We start from the raw sequence: 24,621 nt of genomic DNA, 5'->3' as shown, positions 1-24,621 counted from the left end.
ATAGGAACATATACTTTAATTTCTCTTAAGCATATAGGTTTATTAAAAATTATTAAGATTAGTTTACGTATTAAAGTAAGACATTCTTATAGAGATATATATTTAGTATTATCTTTTGATTTTATAATTATGAAATAAAAAATTAGAGGCCAGAATATTTTAGCAAGTAGATTTTTGTGTCATGAATTTGCCATCTATTTGGTTGACTCTGTTGATAATTTAACATAAATGTATTGAACATATTTTCAACTTTACAACTTTACTACTAAAATCTTTCAAAAATATTGCTGCATAAAGTTTGCACCATATCAAGACAGGCTTAATTCTCTGAAAGAAGTTCTGTTTTACTTTTTAGTTCTGAAACAGCATCTCTGTGTTTGTTTTGTATTTCAAATAGGATAGCAGCTAGCCTAGCATCTACTTGCATTTTTGAATTCTGTGACAGTTGGTATTTACTTTGCATTCATCACTTTTGAAATGGAATTCATCCTTTAAATTTGTTTATATTTAAGGATGGTGCAAACTTCTTTCTCATGATGATTTTTATATTATAATAAAGTATTTTAAAAGTTAGCTTTGGAAGTCATTGTTTTCTAAATCTTATGTTTGTAAAATAATTTTAGTTCCAGCAAGTTCGTGAGCAGATGGAAGCAGAGATAGCTCACTTGAAGCAGGAAAATGGCATACTGAGAGATGCTGTCAGCAACACTACAAACCAACTAGAAAGCAAGTATGTTTCCAAATGCCTTATTCTTAATTGAATAGCAGAGTATTTTCTTGAATCATCAAAATGATATTTGCTAGTGATTGGTTAGAGTTTTATTTTTTATGTTTGTTTCTAAAATAAGTTAATTTTCAAATACAATTCTTTTGCTGTGTGAAGAACCTCTTTAGCTAAACTGTATGATAAATACTGTGCCACCAGTGGAATAGTCTACAAATTTATGAAATTGAGTTTGTAAGTTTTAAACCAGCTATCCCCTTTAACAGTAGTTCTCAAACTTCACATTCTAGGGAGTAGCTGGCATGTTGTTAAAAAAGCATATTTTTGAGTTCTATATCTAAAAGATTATGAATAAGTGGCTCTGAGGTGGAGCCCAGGAATATAACTACATAGTAAGACACATTCCTGGCCTGACCAGTGGTGTCACAGTGGATAGAGCATAGAGCTGGGATGCTGAGGTCCCAGGTTTGAAACCCTGAGATTGCTAGCTTGAGCGCAGGCTCACCAGCTTGAGCACGGGGTCACCGGCTTGAGCATGGGGTCACTGACATGATCCCATGGTCACTGGCTTGAGCAATGGGTCACTGTCTCAGCCGGAGCCCCCAGTCAAGGCACATATGAGAAGTATAGTCAATGAACAACTGAAGTGCTGCAGCTATGAGTTTATTTTTATCATCCATCTCTCTCTCTCTCTCTCTCTCTCTCTCAAAAAAAGACACATTCCTGTATTAGTTATATAGTTGGTTCTGGGCTATACTTTGAGAAACAGTGCACTAGAGAAGACAGATAGCATGCTTGTGCAGACTGAACATTAGTTGATTTTAATAGGTTTTTAGAACATAAGTTTGAGGGTGACTCTTGATTCTGCTTATGAATGTGTGGTCATTCATTTTCTTGATCATATTATAGTGATTTTAGAATTTGTATAATTGTTATTAGAATGACTTGAGAGGTTACAGTCAACCGAACTTTATTATTATTAATTAATTTATTTTTTTAGGTGAGAGGAGAGGTGATAGTGAGATAGATTCCCGCATGTGCCCTGACTGGGATCCACTTGCAACCCCATCTAGGGCCAGTACTTTGAGTACCCAGCTATTTTGCGCACCTGAGGCTGCTGCGCTCTGACCAACCGAGCCACTGGCTGTGGGAGGTGAAGGGGGAGAGTAAGGGAGAGAGAAGCAGGTGGTTACTTCTCCTGTGTGCCCTGACTGGGAATTGAACCCAGGACGTCCATATGCTGGTTTGACTGAGCCACTAGCCAGGGCCCAAACTTGATTAATAGTCACTTATAAGCCCCCCTTTTCAATTAACTCTTAAATGGGATTACCAACTTAGCAACACTAATGTAAAGTATGTTTTTGTTTTTTTTTATGTGGGTTTGTAATAATAAAAGGCCCCTAATCCAATTACTGTTTTCAGGCAGTCTGCTGAACTAAACAAACTGCGCCAGGATTATGCTAGATTGGTGAATGAGCTGACTGAGAAAACAGGAAAACTGCAGCAAGAGGAAGTCCAAAAGAAGAATGCGGAACAAGCAGTTACTCAGCTGAAGGTGATGTATCTGCACCTGTATTTGTCATTTCATAAGTAATGTAGATAATTCAATTCAATGACCTAAATGTACATATAGGTTTGAGAAATGTAGTTTGAGGCTTAATGGGACCTGTATATAGTGCTCTGCCTATATAGAAGCATGTGCACTAATGTAAGAATTGAATATAGGCCCTGGCTTTTAGGCTCAGTGGTTGAGCATCGGCCCAGCATATGGATATTCTGTGTTCAATTCCTAGTCAGGGCACACAGGAGAAGTGATCATCTGCTTCCCCACCCCTCCACCTCTTCCTTCCCTATCCCTTACCTCCTCTCTCTCTATTTCTCTCTTCCTCTCCTGCAGCCATGGCTCAGTTGGAGCAAGTTGGCCCGGGTTCTGAGGATGGCTCCATGGCCTCACCTCAGGCACTAAAATAGTTTGGTTGCCAAGCAACAGGGCAATGGCAACGGGACAATGACCATCAGGGGATGATCAGAGCACCGTTCCATAGGGGGCTTGCCGGGTGGATCCTGATTGGGGCTCAGAAGTCTGTTTCTCTTCCTCCCCACTTCTCATTTAAGAAAAAAAAGAATATAGGCTTAAGTTTGAAGTGAAAGACTGTTTGAAGGTATGAAAAATGAAATTAGCTGATTGAAAGGTATGAACAGTAGAATTTTGTCTTATATATAGAGATTAGGGTTTACCTGTGTAAGGCAAAAATCATGTAGTTAAAATTGCCTTCAATATCACTTACCTATAACTTGTTTTTTTTAGTAGGTTCTGTAAAACCTATTTTTCTTCCTCATTAGAACAGATTATTTTCCCTTGCCTGAGCACAGGACCAGGTAATGCTCCAGTAACTTTTACTTGAGCCACACAAAAATCACAGTTTCCTTAGACACCAGAATTTATCTTTAGACTCTTGGTAAAGTGAAATGCTCATATTGAGAAGAATTGAATGGGTTTGCTGAGGCTGACTGAGAGAGGAGTAGATTTTTTTTTTTCTCTTGAATTTTATAGCATATGCACATTTAGTAGAATGATGGGTAGAATTGTCTTTTCCTCCTTTTATTGGGGAGAAGGTTTGTGAGTGTATAGTTCAATTTGTATGTGTTTTAAGTATTACATAGTCTCCTACCTAGGTATTTGATACAATTGTATCTTGGTACTACATACTAGTTCCAGAGTAGTAGGGATTAAAGGGTTTTGGGAATAACTGCATGTAGAAAATAGTAATAATTTTTGTTTTCTTGAAGTTTTCATGGATCCCTGTGGAAGATTAATATAATTGTTCTTTTAAAAATATTTGTCTTGCTGGTGTATTTACTTAACTGGCTTTTATAAATATGGAAGTTTGTTCTTTGGATATGGTTAAGTAGATAATGACATTAAAGATTAAAATGCTGTGCTATATACCTCAAATGACAAATTGTAGGCACCTACTGAAATTTATTTTCAGTGCATGCTTGCAAGAGAAAGAGAGAGAGAGAGAGAGAGAGAGAGAGAGAGAGAAATAGGGACAAACAGGAAGGAAGAAAGATGTGAAACATCAACTCATAGTTCTGGCACCTTAGTTTTTCATTGATTTCTTTCTTATCTGTGCCTTGACCAGGGGGCTCCAGTTGAGCTAGTGACCCTAGCTCAAGCCAGCGAGCGGCCTGGGGCTCAAGCCAGCGACTTTGGGCTTCAAACCACTGACATTTGGGCTCAAGGCAGCAAGCGACCTTTGGGTCCAAGCCAGTGACCGTAGGATCATGTCTGTGACCCCACACTCAAGCCAGATGAGCCTCTGTTCAAGCTGGTGACCTCAGGGTTTTGAACCTGGGTCCTCAGCATCCCAGGCTGATGCCCTGTCCACTGTGCCACTACCTGGCCAGGTGGTACCTACTGAAATTTAGCAGTAAAGATACCATCCTGTCTTTTGAAAAGCTTCTTAGTTCATGGAAGATTAGTGGAAAAGAGATTATAGCTAAGTAGATCAGATATGTACATAGTAGTAGCTGTATTGATCCACCAGCACAAATATTGTTTCTGAAATAACTTACAATCTGTAAAGCCCTGTATATTGGGAGGTAGAATGGCTCTGGCTGGTAATTCTCCTGTATATTAATTACCAGGCTAGGCGAATCTGCCTATCTTACTAAAATGTAGGAGACTAGTTGTTGGAATAAGCAGTTTTATGACAACAACAGTAAAAGTAGGGGGTAATTTTTTAAATTAAATTGCAATCCTGTGTTTGTGCTGATTTATTCATTCTCTAGGTTCAACTGCAAGAAGCTGAGAGAAGGTGGGAAGAAGTCCAGAGTTACATAAGGAAGAGAACAGCGGAGCATGATGCAGCACAGCAAGGTAAGGGAAGAGGTGTTCATTAATATATAATTCTGGGTAAAATTTTCTTCCTTTTCCATATGTGGAGAAAGTGTTATTTGGCATTTTGGTTATAGCTCAATGAAAATAGTGTATACACTTTCAGAGTACCTTTATGTAACATTTCCTAGAGTTTTTGTCTGAAGTAGGAAATTCCAGAAAAATTATAGTCCATAATTGGGTAATGGGAGCCTAGCTGTGTGTGTTTTCTTTCTGTACATATTTATTCTCTTTGGTTCTTTGATCAGCTCTTCATTTAATTTTTTGTTTCTAAGGAAGGACTCACTTCCAATATTGCGAAGAGAAAAACAGCAAGAGCATTACTATTCCAAGTAGTCAACTTAAAACTGCCTACAACTTAAGTACTGTACTAACTTCCACCACTTAATCTTAATTTGATGAATCCATTGGGGAGATAATGGAGCTTGTATCGTGTATGTCAGGGGTCGGGAACCTTTTTGGCTAAGAGAGCCATGAATGACACATATTTTAAAATGTAATTCCGTGAGAGCCATACAACGACCCATGTACTTTATGCATTATACAATAAAAATTTGGTGTTGTCCCGGGGGACAGCTGTGATTGGCTCCAGCCACCCGCAACCATGAACATGAGCAGTAGGAAATGAATGGATTGTAATACATGAGAATGTTTTATATTTTTAACATTTTTTTATTAAAGATTTGTCTGCGAGCCAGATGCAGCCATCAAAAAAGCCACATCTGGCTTGCGAGCCATAGGTTCCTGACCCCTGGTGTATGTCATTTATGTTTCCACTACGCCCTTTCTCTCACGAAAGAGGTGGTGAGCTAATAAACTATTATTTTAAACAATAGGATAGATCATGCTGAGTTTGGCTTTTTTGACCTTTGGTTTCCTCTGATTTTTTTTTCTTCCCCAAGTACTTCCCTTTGATTCAATATTTAAATATATCCAAGATATCAAAGGCCTTTTTCTGTGTATGCAAAGTTTATGTTAAGATACATTAGCTTATTTTTGGCCCTGGCTGGTTGACTCAGAGGTAGAGCGTCGGCCTAGCATGTGGAAGTCCCAGGTTCAATTCTCGACCAGGGCACACAGGAGAAGTGTCCATCTGCTTCTCTACCCTTCCCCACTTCTTTCTTTTTATCTCTTCCCCTCCCGCAGCCAAGGCTCCATTGGAGCAAAGTTGACCTGGGCACTGAGGATGGCTCCATGGCCTCTGCCTCAGGCCCTAGAATGGTTCTGGCTGCAACTGAGCAATGCCCCCTGGTGGGCTTGCCAGGTGGATACCGGTCAGCACATGCAGGAGTCTGTCTGCCTGCCTCTCCCCGGCTTCTCACTTCAGAAAAATACAAAAAAAAAAAAGATACATGAACTTATTTTTAAAATTAGTGTTATCACTTACATTTTTACCTATAGTTTAACTTCCTTTAGACTTTTCTCTCCCCTAGCTTCTCAACATGTTAGATACTGGAGAACCTTCTGTTTTTCCTGGGGATATCCCTCTGGAGCCCTTAGTCTTCCTGTTTGAGTACCCATTACTTTTTAGGTTTGCTCCATAGCTATCTTCCTGAGACTTCCTTTTGTCTCTCATTGTTTCCTGTCTCCCGCGTCACTGCCATCTTTCTAGCTTTCCTCCCTCATTTAATAATAGCATATCTTTTAGTGGCTTCAGAAGAATATGCCTTTAAGTACATTTGTTGAGGCTTTGTATATCTGAAAGTACTTTTATTCTTTCTACTTTCATGCTTGATTTGTAGTTTGACTGAATGTAGAGTTCTGGTTTGGAAATAGTTTTTCCCACAGATTTAATGTATACTGTTGCTTCTAAGAAATATACTCTTCTTAGTTCTAAAGCTGGACATTACTATTATATGTTTAGTTTTCAGGAGCTAAATTGTGTCCCATTTCTGATATGTGACTTCTTATGAAAAAAACCTCACTGTTCTTAGAACCTGATACACATAGACACATATATACATTTCTTCTTCTTCCTTGTACTTGCTTCTCTATCCATGGTAGTAGCTGTCTGTGTTCTGTCTCTGTCATCCCTCTTCCCTATTTTGGGCTTGATTGTTATGGGGCAGGAGGCAGCTTTCATAATGCCTGAAATCTTGATTTCCTGTTTCTAGGTTTCTGAAACACTTTCCCTTTACTTGTCTCCTTGTCTCTGACAAGTTAGTGATTCGCTATTCATTTTGTCTTAATTTCTTGTGATTTGGAGTTACATTTATATCTCATTATATCAAGAACAGTTTATGTTTGTTTCTCTTTTTTTTTCCTGTTTTGTGGGTTATTGTTAATAAGAGAAGCAGACAGAATAGTTTTCCTTTATTGCACACTAGGACATCTGTCAGCTTTCAGCTGCTTTCTTGTTTCCTAGGTAGGAGATTACAGGGAATTTATAAGAAATTCACAAAATAACTTAACAAAAAGTGTCTTTGGGAAAATAAAGAACGCTTTCAAGAAAAGGATAACATTTTTAAACATCCATGTACTATTCAGTTAACACATTTATTGAGTATGTATTGTGTGTCAAGCCTTGGACACAGCTCTGGATTCAGGAAAGGCAATCTTTGATTTAAAAAACTGGGAGAGGAGATGAATTGGTACCATGTGGCAGATACTGAGATTCAAAGTAAGCTTAGGCTGTTCAAGGGAGTCATATGCAGGAAAAGGGAAGTAGAGAAGAGAGTCAAGGAAGGTTTTCTAGAGGAGATATTGCCTACAGTAAAACTTGAATAGCAGTAACTGGAAAATAAGAAGTTTTTGTAAAATGCAATGCTTTGTTGCAGATTTACAGAGTAAATTTGTGGCCAAAGAAAATGAAGTACAGAGTCTGCATAGTAAGCTTACAGATACCTTGGTATCAAAACAGCAGTTGGAGCAAAGACTAATGCAGTTAATGGAATCAGAACAAAAAAGGGTGAACAAAGAAGAGTCTCTACAAATGCAAGTTCAGGTATCTAATTTTCTCTCTTTTAAAAAATAAAGGTGGGCAATTGTTGGATGTGTCTCTGTAGCAGAGAGAGGATAGTCTACCTTATCCTAATTCTGGAGTGGTGATAAATAATTAAAATTTTAGATTTGAGCTGTTGTCACAATATGGTGTGTTTGAATATATACGTGAAGATGTCCTCACCCACAGTCTTAGGCTTTTTGTATTATAGTAGGAAGAGCAGAATATATTCTTAATTTCTACCTTATAAATTATCTCTCCAAAAAGAAAGCCTAATCATCATTGTTTTAAAACGGTGCCTTTTGTAATCTAAGAATGATTTTTTAAAGAAAAACCCATGTGCCTGTAATTCATTTTGTTCATGTGCATTGCTACATTTGGTAACAGCATACTTTCCCCCCCTCTTCTTTTTGGTATTTATGAAAGGATATTTTGGAGCAGAACGAGGCTTTGAAAGCCCAAATTCAACAGTTTCATTCCCAGATAGCAGCCCAGGTAATGGTGCTTTCTTATTGCTTATTGTTACTAATAGCTTCCAAGCTGGGAAACTAATCTTCAGAGTACCTGTTGAGTGCTGAGCACTGGATTAGTAGTTGGGAGACTGGTCAATGAATCAGCATTGATGATCCTGAATGCCAGACACTCTGATAATTATATACAGTGCTTTGGGAAAACAGTATAAAATTCAAATCCAGCTCATTGAGGGGTGGGTTAGAGAGTTTTTGCTATAGTAGGAAAAAATGTCCACAGTTCTGTCACAAAACAGGAGGAATTGGCCAAATGGTATCAAGAATAGAATTTACGTATTAGAAGTGTTCACTAATGTTGACTAGCCATGAGGGAAAATTTTATATGCCCTCAGGTGGTAGCAGTATATTAACCATAACTCTCAGAATATAGATGTAAAAGGGTCATTATAAGATTTGTATTTCAGTTCAGTAAGTGGAGAAACTTTTCCAAAGTTTTGCAAGTGGTATTATAAGACCTGTTTTCTTTGGCAGCATTTTTATGTAACATGATTGATAGATAGCTCTAGTCTTTAAAATATAAATAGTACAACATTAAGAAAAAAGAAAAAATGTCCTAGTACTTGTTTCCATAATATACATAATTAATTTTAATTATTCAACTTTAAAATTCTATAAACTTTGTAGAAAAAGTATTAGCTTAGAACAGAAGTCACATTTCTGTATAAAAAGTAGTTTTAACATTAACAGCTAGTTTTTAAGGTTCAGACAAATTTTGAATTTCAAAACATTGAGATAAGCGAACATTTATTTTTCCACTTGATTTCGTCGTAGACCTGTAAAGTTAATTGGAAAGAATTGTTTAATGTAGAAAAGGATGTTTGTGTGTTATGGTTGTATATGAATTATCAATTCAGATTGTATTGAAATCTTAAGTTATTAGCTCAGAAGTAGCTCTAGAGAATTTATCAGGAGTTAAGTACTTAGGGGATGCTATAAGTACCTTTTAAAAATAAAGAAGAGCATAGGTAGTACCAAAAACTTAATTCTTTCCTTAATCAAGAACTATATTATTTCATTATTGGAAATTGTTCGGAAAAGCACAGGGATGAAAATGGGCTTTATGGCTGTTTTCCCCATGTTTTGTTGCTTTGTTGGTTGTTGGTGATCAAATTTTCCTTCAAAATAATAGTACTATTTATTGAACACTCATCATGGGCCAGATGCTTCCTTAACAATTTTTAATACTTCAATTTCTTTTAATTTTTAAAGTTTTGTGTTATTGTACAACTTTTAAACTTTGTCTTAAATCCTTTTGTGTTGACACTTGTTTTCTCTCTTAGACCTCTGCTTCAGTTCTAGCAGAAGAATTACATAAAGTGTAAGCCTGCCTTTCTCCATTTCTCTTACAATTGCTTATTCACCATTAACTGATACCTGTTAGATTCAACACTTAACTTTTTATTCTAACTTCAGAAAATATTCTCAACTAGATTAGGAGCTACTTTTGCTCTTCCTCCCTTTCCTCTGCCCCCTCAGTGATTTGGTGCTTTTATATCTTCATCATAAAAAGAGTTGGGGAAATTTACTTTCATTTGGGCTTGAGCAGTTATGTGGGAGAGATCAGTGGAAGTAAATTAGTTTTTGTGTCTAATAAGTAGTTGTAGGTACTCTGTAGCTGACTGTATGGTGGTGCTCAAAACAAAGTTCTGTTTTTTTATGTATTGTATAATTGAGTTCAGAAGCTCTAAAATCTGGTTTTGATATTTTTAGTCTTCTGTGCTTAAAAAGAATGACCTCTTTGACCTTAAGTTTTAAAACAGCAGTAGGTATTTTAAGGTGTTGTAATAATGCATACGACAGTTATTCCTAGACTGAAAGGGACTACGAATGGAAGGTACAGTTATGTGAGAAATTACTAACATAAAGATGACCATATTTAAGGCTTTTAATCTTTTGGTTTGTGGTTTGACATCTAAATGCTTATTGAAGTACAAATTTTTTCCTGTTAAAGGATTGCAGAAAAGGATAAGCAGATAAAACAGACTGAAGATTCTTTAGCAAATGAACATGATCATTTAACAAGTAAAGAGGAAGAACTTAAGGTACTGTAATTTTCATAAATGGCTGCAGTATTTTATAAGCTTTGAATTACTTTGATCTTGTAGTTAGTACTGTATATGAGTCTATGAAGAATGGAAAATACTCTAGAATTCATTTGAGTAAAGTATCTCTTTTCTAAATTATAAAATCCATTCTAGGCCTTTAAGAGGAAAAATTTGAAGAGTTTTCTTTTTTTAAATTCTTATTTATTTTTATTTTTCTTAGAGACAGGAAGGGGGGTGGAGCAGAGAGATGAGAAGCATCAAGTCATTGCTTCACTTTAGTTTTATTGATTGCTTCTCATATGTACCTTGACTGGGGCTCAAGCTGAGCCAATGACCTTGGAACCTGCACTCAAACTGGCAAGCCTGTGCTCAAGCCAATAAGTCCATGCGCTCTAGCCAGTGACCTCAGGGTTGTTATCTGGGGCTCTCAGTGTCCCGGGCCAATGCTCATTCCACTGTGCCATTGCTGGTCAGGCACTAAAAGATTTTTCTTAGATATCATTTAAAGTAATTTACACAATAGAATTTGGAAATATGCTAAACAACAGGAATTGATGGTTTCTCTTTCTAATTTAAGAAATTATAATTTGAGACTTGCTTTTTTTTTTTTCCTGTATTTTTCTGAAGCTGGAAACTGGGAGAGACAGCCAGACAGACTCCCGCATGTGCCCGACCGGGATCCACCCGGCACGCCCACCAGGGGGCGATGCTCTGCCCCTCCGGGGCATTGCACTGCCGCAACCAGAGCCACTCTAGCGCCTGGGGCAGAGGCCAAGGAGCCATCCCCAGCGCCCGGGCCATCTTTGCTCCAATGGAGCCTCGCTGCGGGAGGGGAAGAGAGACAGAGAGGAAGGAGGGGGAGGGGTGGAGAAGCAAATGGACGCTTCTCCTATGTGCCCTGGCCGGGAATCGAACCCGGGTCCCCCTCACGCCAGGCCGACGCTCTACCACTGAGCCAACTGGCCAGGGCCGAGACTTGCTTTGAGACCTTTGCTTAAGTAGAATAGTTTTACAAACTCTGAAGTCAATTATATTAAATATATATATTTATATATATGCTCACAAAAATTAGGGGATTTTTATCGCTTCATATTCATTTTGAAATATCCCCTAACTTTTGTGAGCAGTATATATATATGTATTGTGGGATATTTCAAAATGAATATGAAGTGATAAAATATCCTCTAATTTTTTTTTTAAGTGAGAGTAGGGGAGATACAGAGACACTCTCCCACATACACCCTGAGAGGGATTTGTGTGGCAGCCCCCATCTGGGGACTGCTCACAACCGAGCTATATTTAGTGCCTGAGGCGAGACTCCATGGAGCCATACTCAGCACCTGGGGCCGATGCTCTGGAATCAGTTGAGCCATGGCTGCAGGAGGGGGAAGAGGAAAAGGGTGGGGTGGGGAGGGAGGGAGGAGAAGCAGATGGTCATCCTCCTGTGTGCCCTGACCAGGAATCGAACCTGGGACTTCTACATGCTGGATCCATGCTCTGCCTGCCACTGAGCCAGCCATCCAGGGCTACATTAAATATTTCTGTTTTCCTTCTTGTTCTAGGATATACAGAATATGAATTTCTTATTAAAAGCTGAAGTGCAAAAATTACAGGCCTTGGCTAATGAACAGGTAGCTTTTTATTGCTTTTGAGCATTTACCTCAGAATTTCAGTTTGTCTGTACTCATTTTTATTGGTATTACAAACCCTAATTGTACTCAACTAGGTAGTAAATAAATGTAATGTTTACTTGTGTCTGATGGCATGATGTGTTGTTGAAAGCCTCTTCTATTTGACTATGACAATCCACCTAGGTGTTAACTATTTTCATGTTGAAATTAATGTCTGATGTAATGAATTAACCACTTTGGAGATATCAAAGGAACAGTTAAGACAGTCTTAATGTTCTGATGTGTTTTAGCCTTCTTCTATTTAATTAAAAAAGGATATATCATTTTATTAGTATAAAAGTGGATCAGTGAGAAGTACAAAATATTGAACAGCAAAAAGTATTATAGAAATATATGATATAGCCTTAACTTTATTTAGTTGAGATGTATGAAAATGTAACTTTTAGCTATAAAGAAAAAAAGTACAAGAATAGTTTAGAGTGCTTCATGAGAAATAATATAATTCTCATCTCATTCTAAATAGGCTGCTGCTGCACATGAACTGGAGAAAATGCAAAAAAGGTGATTAATGTATTATTGTATATGGAACCATTCATACATTTATATCCAACTGTAATTACAGAAATACTGCTGCTTATAACTGATAAATTATGCACATAACTTATGTAAACTTTATGTATATAAGAAGTCTTTTAATTGATTTTTTTTCTTTCTTAGTATTCATGTTAAGGATGATAAAATAAGATTGCTTGAAGAGCAGCTACAATGTGAAGTTTCAAACAAAATGGATGAATTTAAGGTGTGTGATTAAGGTTGTCTACTCAGCTTTTGTTTGAGCAGCTTTGTAACAGTTTTCAGTTGAAGTGAATCTAGAAATACTGCTTTTATATGTAATGACTCTGAAACAGTGTTTCTATAGTTCATTAGTTAAAACAATGAATTTTATCATAGACTTTTTGCCTAGATTATTTTATCTCTTATAGTGGTCTTTTGAAACTTGTCCCTGCCCCCCAGCCTTTTCTCTAGTTTTCAGTTGGTAGTTTGTGATGATTTTATTGCCTCCGTTGTTGGTATGGTGCTAGTTTTTGGTCATGGTCAAACAGCTTGAGTGCTGTAGTATAAAGCAGTGTTTTTCAACTGCTGTTCTGCAGAAATTTCGTGCTGCTCCATGAAAGAATTAACCACCCTGATGTTGCACGAAGATTATAGACATGATGCTTACAGACTCTGTAATCTTCGTACAGCATCAGGGTGGTTAACTCGTTTGCGGACCAGCATGAAATTTCTGGTGGATTGGAGGTTGAAAACCACTGGTGTAAAGCATTCTGATTGCCAGGGTGCATCTCTTTGTAGTGTGATTTGCTTTTTTTTTTTTTTTGCATTTATTTAATAGGAATCCTGTAAGTACTGTATTTGCTTATGAAAGCAGGGTTTCCCAGATTCCATTGGCACAAACTGTTCAACTCTGTGAAATACACATGAAAACAGTTTCAAGCATAGTGTTAACACTATTTTGGGATAAACTACATGACTGAATTAGGGAGCTCAGTAGGAATTGTGGTTTTAGAGATTATTTTACATTTACTTTATACTAGTACTATATTCCTATACTCTGGAATGTATTCACTGGAACTGAAAATGGAGCCATGTGAAATGTGTTCTTACCATATATGTCAGTATATAATTTACCTGTCACTTTTTTAGTACTTAAAGCAATAATAGGGATTTGATTTTTTTAAAAAAACCCATTCAAGTGATTGCTTTGTTATCTTTTCTAAAAAATGAAACAGTAAATTGAGATTCTTTCTTCCAGATTTTAAGTGATCAAAACAAAGCATTACAATTAGAAGTTCAGAAGCTACAGACTCTTGTTTCTGAACAGGTAAGGCTTTTCGTGAGTTACAAGGTAGAAATATCCAATATATAACAAGATCTGGTGCTTCTTAGATAGTAACAAACTCATTCAGTTTGAGAAATTTTGCTTAAGTATACATGTTTTTTAATTGCATTTCTAATGTTCTTGTGCTTATCAAATATCTAAATTAAGGAAAATATAACTTGTCTTCCCGAGAGGAAGTTAATGCTAATATGTTTATAAGCATTTCTCTCCAAAAGAAAGAAAAGTATAACAGGATGCATAAAAATAATTTTTAAAGTCATTTTGATACATTTGGCTCTCAGGATAAAAGCCTTTAGGCTTGGAGCCTCACTTTCTCTAAGGCAGCATGGTTTCTTAAGAGAATGGGCTTCAAACTTAATATCAGCACTTAAAGCAGAGTGATGATGATAAGATTGCTTAATCTTTCTCTCATCCCAAATCTTTCCATATTTTATTTACATCATAAGTTTGGTAGATTTAAATGGGTAAGTTGATCTATATGCTTAGCCTAGGCCCTGGTTGGCAAACTGCGGCTCATGAGCCACACATGGCTCTTTGCCCCTTGAGTGTGTCTCTTCTACAAAATACCACGTGCAGGCGCTACCTTGATAAGGAATGTACCTACTTATAGTTTAAGTTTAAAACATTTGGCTCTCAAAAGAAATTTCAATCGTTGTACTGTTGATATTTGGCTCTGATGACTAATGAGTTTGCCAACCACTGGAGTGCCTTGCATTTAACAGTCATCTTAAACCTTAATACCTTTACCTTAGAGTATTTTTTCTGCCTCATTTCCACCTCATACTGCTATACTTTTTTCTATATTTATAATAAGTCATCAAAACTATAGCAGCCTGCATAAGCATGGCTCCTTAAACTAGAGCCCCATGCAGCATCCACTTTGTGCCTGTTCCTAAGCATTGTCTTCATACTCTTCTCTTACACAGCTCTTCAAATTGCAGTTTTAAAACTGTTGCAGAAACTCTTGATGTTCAATGATACATTGGAATAGAAGTGTTGCCTGTGTTTCTAATACTGTTAAATTTGTAGAATGCACTTTTATTAGAAGCTGAAATGTAAGTTATTGCAGATGATAGCACTTTCTTCAGCAGATGCGTGCTTTTTTATTTTCAAATCCACATTTATGCAGGTATTGAATTGGTATAAGTAGCTATGCCAAATACTATGGAAGTATTTTTTTTTTAATTTTGCATTCCCTGGCCGGTTGGCTCAACGGTAGAGTGTTGGCCCAGCGTGTGGAAGTCCCAGGTTCGATTCCTGTTCAGGGCACACAGGAGAAGCACCCATCTGCAACTCCACCCTTCCCCTTCTCCTTCCTCTCTATCTCTCTTCCCCTCCTACACCCGGGGCTCCATTGGAGCAAAATTGGCCGGCACAGTGAGGACAACTCCATGGCCTCTGCCTCAGGTGCTAGAATGGCTCCAGCTGCAACGGAGTAATGCCCTAGATGGGCAGAGCATCGCCCCCTGGTGGGCATACCAGGTGAATCCCAGTCAGGCACATACGGGAGTCTGACTGCCTCCCTGCTTCTAACTTTGGAAAAACACAATGTATATATTTTTTTATATATATATATATATATTTTTATATATATATATATTCCCCCCCCCCCCCCATTGAGGTAAGGGGGCAGGGTGAATAGGGGAGAAAGGAGAGAGCGAGAGAAAGAGAAGCATCAACTCGTTTCACTTAGTTCCCTTTAGTTGTGCACTCATTGGTTGCTTCTTGTATGTGTCCTGACCAGGGATCAAACTCGTAACCTCGGTGTGCTAGAATAGCACTCTATCCACTCAGTTCACCTGGCCAAAGCCTACTGAGGAAGTATTTTGCAAGTATTTTATTAACATCTGTTTACTTGTCAGGGAACAATCCACTTTTCACTTTTTTCCTCCTCCCTTCAATATGATATTAAGTGCTTTGCCTCATCTTTATTACTTTATATATTCTTTTTCCCTCCAAACTGAAGGTAATAAAGGACAAAATTCTGAACAGATGATATTCATTCTTACCAGGATGACTTCATTCTTCTATAATCCTAAAGTGGTATTCAAATCTTATCTTAAATCTTATTTCTGTTGTGGTATATTTTTCACCAATTGTAAGCTTCTTTTCTATCTCTTAATTTATCATCCATCCATCTCTGAAGTCCGGGTTGTACTTTATAATCTCTGATTATAGCTTAATTGGCAACACTTAATTTTTAGTGCTATGTAAAATACCAGTTGTGAGATGGCAACATTAATGACTTGGATTAAATTAAATATGATAGATGTTTTTTGGTTATTTTCATTCTTATCAGGAGAGCAGAATGGAATTTTTTTTTAATTTTTAAAATTAATTTTTAGCCATAGAGAGACAGACATCAATTTGTTGTTCCACTTATTTATGCTTTCACTGGTTGATTCTTGTATGTGCCCTGACCAGGATGAAACCTTCAACCTTGGCACGTTGGGATGACACTTGAATCAACTAAGCTACTTTTGGCCAGGCACAATGTAGTTTTTGTGAGTTGGTTATCAGAGATTCTGGAACACCTATTTTCATATATATATATATATAGTTTTAAGCTTTCTAAAATTAACTTCTTAGGAGATAAGAACAAATGCCTACAAACTTCTGAATTTGTCCTAGAATTCCAGTATTAAAGGTGCTAGTAACTTCTACTGAGGTTAAAACAAAAAACTTAGTTTTAAAAAGCTTTTAACTTTTGTTCTGTACTAAAAATGGTATTCTTTATTATTAGACAAAAGTAAAACCATTAGCCTTAAATTTTTCTTTTTCTTAAAGCTAATATGCCCTGAGACTTGTCATTCTGATCTCATATATAAACTATCATATATGGAAGTTAATAATAAAAACATTTAATTTTTTTTTTTTTTTTTTTTTTTTAATTTTTCTGAAGCTGGAAACAGGGAGAGACAGTCAGACAGACTCCCACATGCGCCCGACCGGGATCCACCCGGCACGCCCACCATGGGGCGACGCTCTGCCCACCAGGGGGCGATGCTCTGCCCCTCCGGGGCATCGCCATGTTGCGACCAGAGCCACTCTAGCGCCTGAGGCAGAGGCCACAGAGCCATCCCCAGCGTCCGGGCCATCTTTGCTCCAATGGAGCCTTAGCTGCGGGAGGGGAAGAGAGAGACAGAGAGGAAAGCGCTGCGGAGGGGTGGAGAAGCAAATGGGCGCTTCTCCTGTATGCCCTGGCCGGGAATCGAACCCAGGTCCTCCGCACGCTAGGCCGACGCTCTACCGCTGAGCCAACCGGCCAGGGCTAAAAATATTTTTTTAAAATTCTCTAATTGAAAAAAAATTCTCTAATTTTCACCTTGTTTAGTCAGCCTTTTATCTACTCTGAGGTTTCTGTGTGCTTTTAGATATTGTTAAAGTAACATTTAGTATGAGACGTATTTAATACATAACTGATGAATAATGGTTTTATGAAATTATAGTCTATAGAAAAAGTTTCATAGTCACAATTTTTTATTTAAATTTAAAAGAATTTGATGAGTGGAAGCTCATTTTGTGATACTAATTTAAGGTTTGCTCTTTGATAATTAGAATTTTTCTCTTGTTCAGAAAACTATTTTTTTTAAAAATACTGTAGAAAGCATATGACTGTAATAGGTTTTTGGTTGTAGTTCTGACTTATCCCTCTCATCTCTTTGAATTTTTCTCTGGTCATTTTATTGTTATTGCTAATGAAAGAAGAGCTAAAGATTACTACAATGTTCATTTTTTTCATTCCCACTTTTCTTTAACCCCTTCCTACCCAGCAGTCAGAATTCCAAATGACAGTTGAGATATGAACAGTTCAGTTATGTAAAATAATTTAGTCCCTTTGCCCCATGGATTTTTATCCTGGAGAAAAGATTGAGTTTATTGAAGCAGAAACCAACAATGTTGCCAGGTTGTTTCTTGAGGTGTAGGAAGCAGAAAGACAAATACCAGGTAAGGTAAACTGTATACTAAAGAAGAGAAAGCTTTGGTCAGGTGGTGCAGTGGATTAAGCATCTTACCTGGTGCATCAGAGGTCCTGGGTTCAACCCCTGCTCAGGGTGCATATGAGAAGCAATCAGTGAGTACATAACTAAGTGGAACAACAAAGTAAAACTAGTTGATGCTTCTCTCTTTCTCCCTTTTTTCCCTCTGTCCCTCTCTTCCCCCTTCATTTCTCCTTCTTTTCACTCAAATCAATGGAAAAAAAAGAAGGGAAAGGTTCATTTTGATGTCAGCTGTGGATAGATGATGCAAATAAATCAGTTACAAATCTCATTTATTCAGAATAAAATTAAACTTTTGGGTGAGGGTTCTTAGGTGTACTTTTACTTACTTTTTGAGCATCTTGACTTTTTAGCAAAGGAGAAGCATGATGTTTTTATTCTTATTCTAGTAGATTTTTTTTTTTTTTTACAGAGACAGAGTCAGAGAGGGATAGACAGGGACAGATAGACAGGAAAGGAGAGATAAGAAGCATCAATCATTAGTTTTTCGTTGAGCATTGCGGCACCTTAGTTGTTCATTGATTGCTTTCTCATATGTGCCTTGACTGCGGGCCTTCAGTGGACCGAGTAACCCCTTGCTCAAGCCAGCGACCGTGGGTCCAAGCTGGTGAGCTTTTGCTCAAACGAGATGAGCCCACGCTCAAGCTGGCAACCTTGAGGTCTCGAACCTGGGACCTCCAAATCCCAGTCCGACGCTCTATCCACTGCACCACCACCTGGTCAGGCTCTAGTAGATTTTAAAGATTAAGTGATCAAGGTTATTAAGTAAAAACTGTGGGAGTAAGAAGTTTTTTCTCTTTGCCCTACTGCTTGGTTATATTTTATTGCCAAAAAATGCATTTTTATATAAGATATAGAATTGAAAATCATCTAGGGAATAAAATAATTGGATTGTGTTAGACCAATAATGTATAAAGTGAAAATGTTGGATAGATACTAAGCGGGGCCAGTTTTGTACAATGGAATACTGAATGAACAGTTTACCAACAGTACTTGTTAAACTGTGACTTCATTAAAGGGAATTTTACTTTGTTAAATATATATTTACTACTTGAGTATATGCTAGGATACAGAGATGAATGTGACTGTGTTCTTGTTCTCAAGAATATGGTTTAGTGTGGAGATAGATATATAACCCAGAAAAGGGATCAATAAAATTCTTGAACTGTGTGTACAGGTTAAGAGGAAGAGATAATGAATTCTACTGGAAGGAGAGTGAGGATAAAGATGCACAGAGAATAGAGGACAGCTAACCCTAATGTTGAAAATGGCCACTAAATTGCCAAACAGCTAAGGAGCAATTCAGGCCAAGGAGATAGAGCGTTAAATGTCATGGCAGTATATGGTAGAATTGGCATGTTGTAGAACTGTATAGTATGAGATGTAAGGAGTAGAGTGTCACTAGGGCCCAATCATGAAGAACTTTGTATGCTGTGTAAGGACCATGAACTTGATTTAGCATGTAGGTATGCCAGTGAAGGGTGCTGAAAGAAGGAATAAGTGTTTTGTCTAGCATTTTAGATAGATCACTCTGGTGACAATGATGTGTTTGAATTTATGTAGAAGAGAAGTATGCAGGACTAAAAGTAAAATACAACTAGTTAAGACACAGATAACTTGGACTTAATAGTGTCTTTTTTTAAAATTGAGCTTTGATTGACCCTAACATATTAGTTTTATATGTTAAACCGTAATGATTTGATACTTGTGTTTATTATGAATTGATCACCACTGTCAGTGTAGTTAGCTTTTATCACCATACCTAAGTACAAGTTTTGTATTAAGTCTTTGTGTGTGTGTGTGTGTGTGTGTGTGTGTGTGTGTGTGTGTGACAGAGAAAGAGAGAGGGATAGATAGGGACAGACAGGAAGGGAGAGAGATGAGAAGCATCAACTCTTCATTGTGGCACCTTAAGTTGTTCATTGATTGTTTTCTCATATGTGCCTTGATTGGGGGGGGGGGGGCTACAGCAGACTGAGTGACCCCTTGCTCAAGCCAGCGGCCTTGGGATCAAGCTGGTGAGCCTTGTTCAAACCAATCGAGCCTGTGCTCAAGCCGGTGACCTCGAGGTTTCGAACCTGAGTCCTCCGTGTCCTAGTCCAATGCTCTATCCATTGCGCCACTGCCTGGTCAGGCTGTATTAAGTCTTGATGTGAGATGCTATCCGTCGGAAATAAAGATGGACAAAAACTATCTTGATGAAAGATTTGTAAACCTATTGTATGATTTATTTTTCACAGTTTAAACCTGATATACTATACTTTTGACAGCTCTTAACTCCTTTCCGATGGTAGGAAAGATTTTCCCATTTGAAATTCTTCCTGTATGCCTCACAAAAGAATCCTTATGGACTAGAGACAGGGAGAAGAAATAGGGTATTGTGATAGTTGAGATGAGTAAAGGTGAGAGCCTAACCTAGGCCATTGAAGAAAAGGGGGCTAATTTTAGAAATATGTAAGAAGTAGTATCTTAGAATTTGGATTTGGCAATGGAAAAATTAATAATGTTTGTGAAAAATGGTTGTAATAACACTGCTGAAATTAAGAAACTAGCGAAATAAGGAAAGAGCAGGTAGGGATGGGTGGAAGACAATGTTCAAGGGAAAAGACCCTTAACCTGTTTTGTTAGGGTGCTTAGCTGCCTGAAGGTCTGGAAACGCTGAGGGGAAGCTCTGCTTCTGGACACACAATAAATTGTGACCGTGGGGACTTCTTTCCCCATGGGTGGGTGGCAGGGGTCAGCATACATGTCATTTTTTTTGTGTGTGTGTATTTTTGTATTTTTCTGAAGTTGGAAATGGGGAGGCAGTCAGACAAACTCCCACATGTGCCTAACCGGGATCCACCTGGCATGCCCACCAGGGGGCAATGCTCTGCCCATCTGGGGCATCACTCTGTTGCAACCAGAGCCATTCTAGCGCCTGAGGCAGAGGCCATAGAGCCATCCTCAGCGCTTGGGCCAACTTTGCTCTAATGGAGCCTTGGCTGCAGGGGGGAAGAGAGAGACAGAGAGGAAGGAGAGGGGGAAGGGTGGAGAAGCAGATGGGCGCTTCTCCTGTGTGCCCTGGCCGGGAATTGAACCTGGGACTCCTGCACGCCAGGCCGACGCTCTATCACTGAGCCAACCGGCCAGGGCCCATGTCATGTTTTAATGCTTTATTAAGGAGGATGTGTTTATGTGCAGCTTCTTCAATTTATAGTCAATTCTATATATTGGTCTGGGTGGTGGTTATATAACATACATGTATTAAAAATTCCTTGAGTTGTACAAAGGGTTTTTGCACTTGCGTGTATAAATGTTATACCTTAGTTTTAAAAGTTAAAAAGAATCTGTTTATAAAAGGAAAGAACAGAACCTCCTTCCTGTCCCGGGAGGCCTTAAACCCTTTGACTTTTTAAAAATTTAATATTTGAAGAACTGAATTAATTAATGTAAAGGAACTAAGGCAATTTCCCTTCTTATCCTTAAGATTTTCTTTTGTAGTAATTAAAGAATTATTTATAATGTAATAATTCATTTTGCTAGCCTATTTTATACTTCGTCTTTTTTGTCTTGTGTAGCTGCTTCTCTTCTGTCTTATGTTTGGTAAATTAACTCTTTAATTATTAGCAGTGTTTAAATATGGGTCATCTTCCTAAATTTTGGATTTACTAAAACTAACCACTTTTTATAGAATACTATTTCTAAACTAGTTTTACCTCGCTCAAACCTGGTAAATTAAACTCTCTTTGGTGGTTTTTATTTTAGCCTAATAAAGATGTTGTGGAACAAATGGAAAAATGGTAAGAGTTTAAAATTTTCTTTTTACATTTTAATGACTCACTTCTACCAAATTGAGATAATAGAATTGTTAACTATATTAATCTAGATTCTCAAAATTATTTTTGTACTTCATAATGGAAGAGAGTGGTATGCTATTGATTGATACGATTGGGATTACATTAGATTTGTGAGACTTGTGTGTGGCAATGATTTATTTGTTTAGGCTAGCATGTAAACATGCATCACTTGACACATTTTACTTTTGGTAAAGAAGTAGTACCCTTAGATCAGTGGTAGTCAACCTGGCCCCTACCGCCCACTAGTGGGCGTTCCAGCTTTCATGGTGGGTGGTAGCGGAGCAACCAAAGTATAAATAAAAAGATAGATTTGGCCCTGACTGTTTGGCTCAGTGGTAGAGTGTCGGCCTGGCGTGCAGGAGTCCCAGGTTCGATTCCCAGCCAGGGCACACAGGAGAAGCGCCCATCTGCTTCTCAACTCCTCCCCCTCTCCTTCCTCTCTGTCTCTCTCTTCCCCTCCCGCAGCCAAGGCTCCATTGGAGCAAAGTTGGCCTGGGCGCTGGGGATGGCTCTATTCTATGGCCTCTGCCTCAGGCGCTAGAATGGCTCTGGTTGCAACAGAGCAATGCCCCAGATGGGCAGAGCATCGCCCCCTGGAGGGCATGCCGGGTGGATCCCATTCGGGCACATGCAGGAGTCTGTCTGACTGCCTCCCCGTTTCCAACTTCAGGAAAAAAAAAAAAAAGATAGATTTAACTATAGTAAGTTGTTTTATAAAGATTTATTCTGCCAAACTTAGCGAAAATCCGACATAAAGTACTTGGTAAGTAATTATTATTATATGCTTTAACTTGCTGTAACTCTGCTTTATAAGTTTTATAAAGTGAAGTTACTTCCCTACTTTATAAATCACCATTACTTTGGAACCGGTGGGCAGTTAGAAAATTTTACTACTAACAGAGATAGAAGAGTGGGCGGTAGGTATAAAAAGGTTGACTACCCCTGCCTTAGACCATAATCAGAGATCCTCAGGAATGTTTCTAGAATTAAATTTTATAAGAAACAGTATAATAATAATTTTTATAATTTATATAAAATATAATAAATTTTATTAAAGACACAGGAGTTAATCCACATAAAATACTTAGGAATGATATCATTCATTTACCTTGAAAAATAGTTCATGCATATGTTTTAAATATATAATTTCAGCATTCAAGAAAAAGATGAGAAGTTGAAGACTGTGGAAGAATTACTTGAAACTGGACTTATTCAGGTGGCCACTAAAGAAGAGGAATTGAATGTAAAGCACTTTGATACTTGTTTTTCTTGTTTTCAGTGATGGGGTTTCACTGTGATTTGTGTAAGATTTCCCCCCTAGCCTTTAAATTGCATGTGAGTTACTCACATTTTATAACATTATATGATTTTTTTCATTAAATTTAAGATTTTATTAGAAATACCGAAATACATAACTGATTAGAGCATTACTGCTTTAATGAAGTAGACACTGTTGTTGTGCTTTATAAAATATGTTTCTCCATCTCCAGCCATGCTCAAATTATAACCAACAATAACTAGCAGACATCATAAGCTTGTATAATAGTAGTGGAGGCCAGAGGAAGGAGAGACTTCAGTTCTATTTTATGATTATCATTAATTAACTCAAGTAGGCTAGATGGGGTTGCTGGAAGAAGTAACTTAAAAGATGTGTTTGAGTTTAGAGTGACAAGTGATCTGCTATATGGTTGTGAGGTTGTGGAAATATCAATAGAAATACTTGTGGGGATAATTGATTTGAAAACCTATTTGGCTAACTTTAGGAGTTATAGAATTGTAGACATGTGGAATAAGTTAGATTTCTGGGCCTTCCAGAGAGAAAAAGAAGCGGCAAAAGAGAAATGAGAATCTAGTTTATTTTGAAGCTAGCTATTTTTTTCAGAATATAGAAGTTATGTTCTGCTTATGTGTCTTTGACAAAGGCAATAAGAACAGAAAATTCATCTTTGACAAAAGAAGTTGAAGATTTAAAGGCCAAGCAAAATGATCAGGTAATGTATTTAGGAGATCCTGTAACCATTTTCTTTTAAAGTAATGCACAAATCTGTTACATTTATTTTTATTATTTTTTTTTAGTGAGGTTGGGGGAGAGTGACAGAGACAGACAGGCAGGAAGGGAGAGAGATGAGAAGCATCAGTTCTTCACTGCAGCACTTTAGTTATTCATTGATTGGTTTCTCATATGTGCCTTGACTGGGGCGGAGGCACTGTAGCAGAGCCAGTGATCCCTTGCTCAAGCCAGTGACCTCGGGGCTTTTAACCGGGGTCCTCAGGGTCCCAGGCCAATGCTCTATTCACTGTGCCACCACCTGGTCAGGCATACCTGTTACATTTAAACACAGCAAGTCTGTTGTTTGTCCTCCCTTCTCCAAAGCAGAATTTGTCATTTATAGTTTTTATCTGTGAATGACTAGTGACTTGATTATTAATAAGAGGCAGCAATTTATTGTATGCTGAATATATCGCAAGCACTAGGTAGAGTACTCTAGATAGGTCATTGCTTATTATGATAGTTTTGAGTGTACAAATAGTGAGACTAAATAGTATTAGTATCTGAAATTAGGTAATTTTTTAATTGTATTTTCTCTTTATCTGGTTAGAATTATTAATTCACTAATTTTAACATTTATGTCTTGATTTTTCTTTTGTTCTGCACATACCATATCTAGACCTAAAGCTGCTTACTTTTAAAGTGCTATTATTTTCATAATTATGACATTAAAATCTAGTAATGATTCTTGGGTTTACTTTTCCCATTTGGATTTTGGTGTAGTGGAAAATTTAAGGAAAACATACTTTTCTATTTCTAACCCATTTATATTTTGACCAAATGACTAACTAGGATGCCTTTCTGGTTTCAGGTTTCTTTTGCATCTCTAGTTGAAGACCTTAAGAAAGTGTAAGTGATGCTATTAAACTGGTTTTCCTCTTTTGGTCCATTTTCTTAGTGCTGATAAATAGTGTTCTATTGTGCATTTGAGATAGCTCTTGTATGTTGGTTTAACATCTACTCTAGAATTTTTCATTGATGAAATAAGCTGTGCTTTCCCCAGTACAAAGTGATTGTTAAAAAATTTAGTTCCATAAAAAATAATAAAAAAAATAATTA

The 24,621-nt window shown here is 37.5% G+C and overlaps 1 protein-coding gene across 10 annotated transcripts in view; it reads left to right on the top strand.

The window, feature by feature from the left end:
- KTN1 (kinectin 1) overlaps positions 1–24,621 on the top strand; it is a 122,251-nt gene that overhangs the window by 56,687 nt on the left and 40,943 nt on the right. For all 10 annotated transcript variants that reach the window (XM_066344592.1, XM_066344601.1, XM_066344599.1 and 7 more), the window contains 15 exons: positions 624–730; positions 2,147–2,279; positions 4,520–4,607; positions 7,403–7,569; positions 7,993–8,061; positions 9,377–9,414; positions 10,048–10,138; positions 11,704–11,772; positions 12,296–12,333; positions 12,490–12,571; positions 13,586–13,654; positions 21,421–21,455; positions 22,665–22,755; positions 23,435–23,503; positions 24,374–24,411. In XM_066344592.1, coding sequence (XP_066200689.1) covers positions 624–730; positions 2,147–2,279; positions 4,520–4,607; positions 7,403–7,569; positions 7,993–8,061; positions 9,377–9,414; positions 10,048–10,138; positions 11,704–11,772; positions 12,296–12,333; positions 12,490–12,571; positions 13,586–13,654; positions 21,421–21,455; positions 22,665–22,755; positions 23,435–23,503; positions 24,374–24,411 — 1,184 coding nt within the window. The remainder of the gene's footprint in view (positions 1–623; positions 731–2,146; positions 2,280–4,519; positions 4,608–7,402; positions 7,570–7,992; positions 8,062–9,376; positions 9,415–10,047; positions 10,139–11,703; positions 11,773–12,295; positions 12,334–12,489; positions 12,572–13,585; positions 13,655–21,420; positions 21,456–22,664; positions 22,756–23,434; positions 23,504–24,373; positions 24,412–24,621) is intronic.

The sequence above is a fragment of the Saccopteryx leptura genome, chromosome 6, assembly GCF_036850995.1.
Source record: "Saccopteryx leptura isolate mSacLep1 chromosome 6, mSacLep1_pri_phased_curated, whole genome shotgun sequence".
Taxonomy (NCBI): Eukaryota; Metazoa; Chordata; class Mammalia; order Chiroptera; family Emballonuridae; genus Saccopteryx; species Saccopteryx leptura.
Note: the sequence above shows the minus strand (reverse complement) of the source record. Positions and strands in the feature narration are given on the sequence as shown.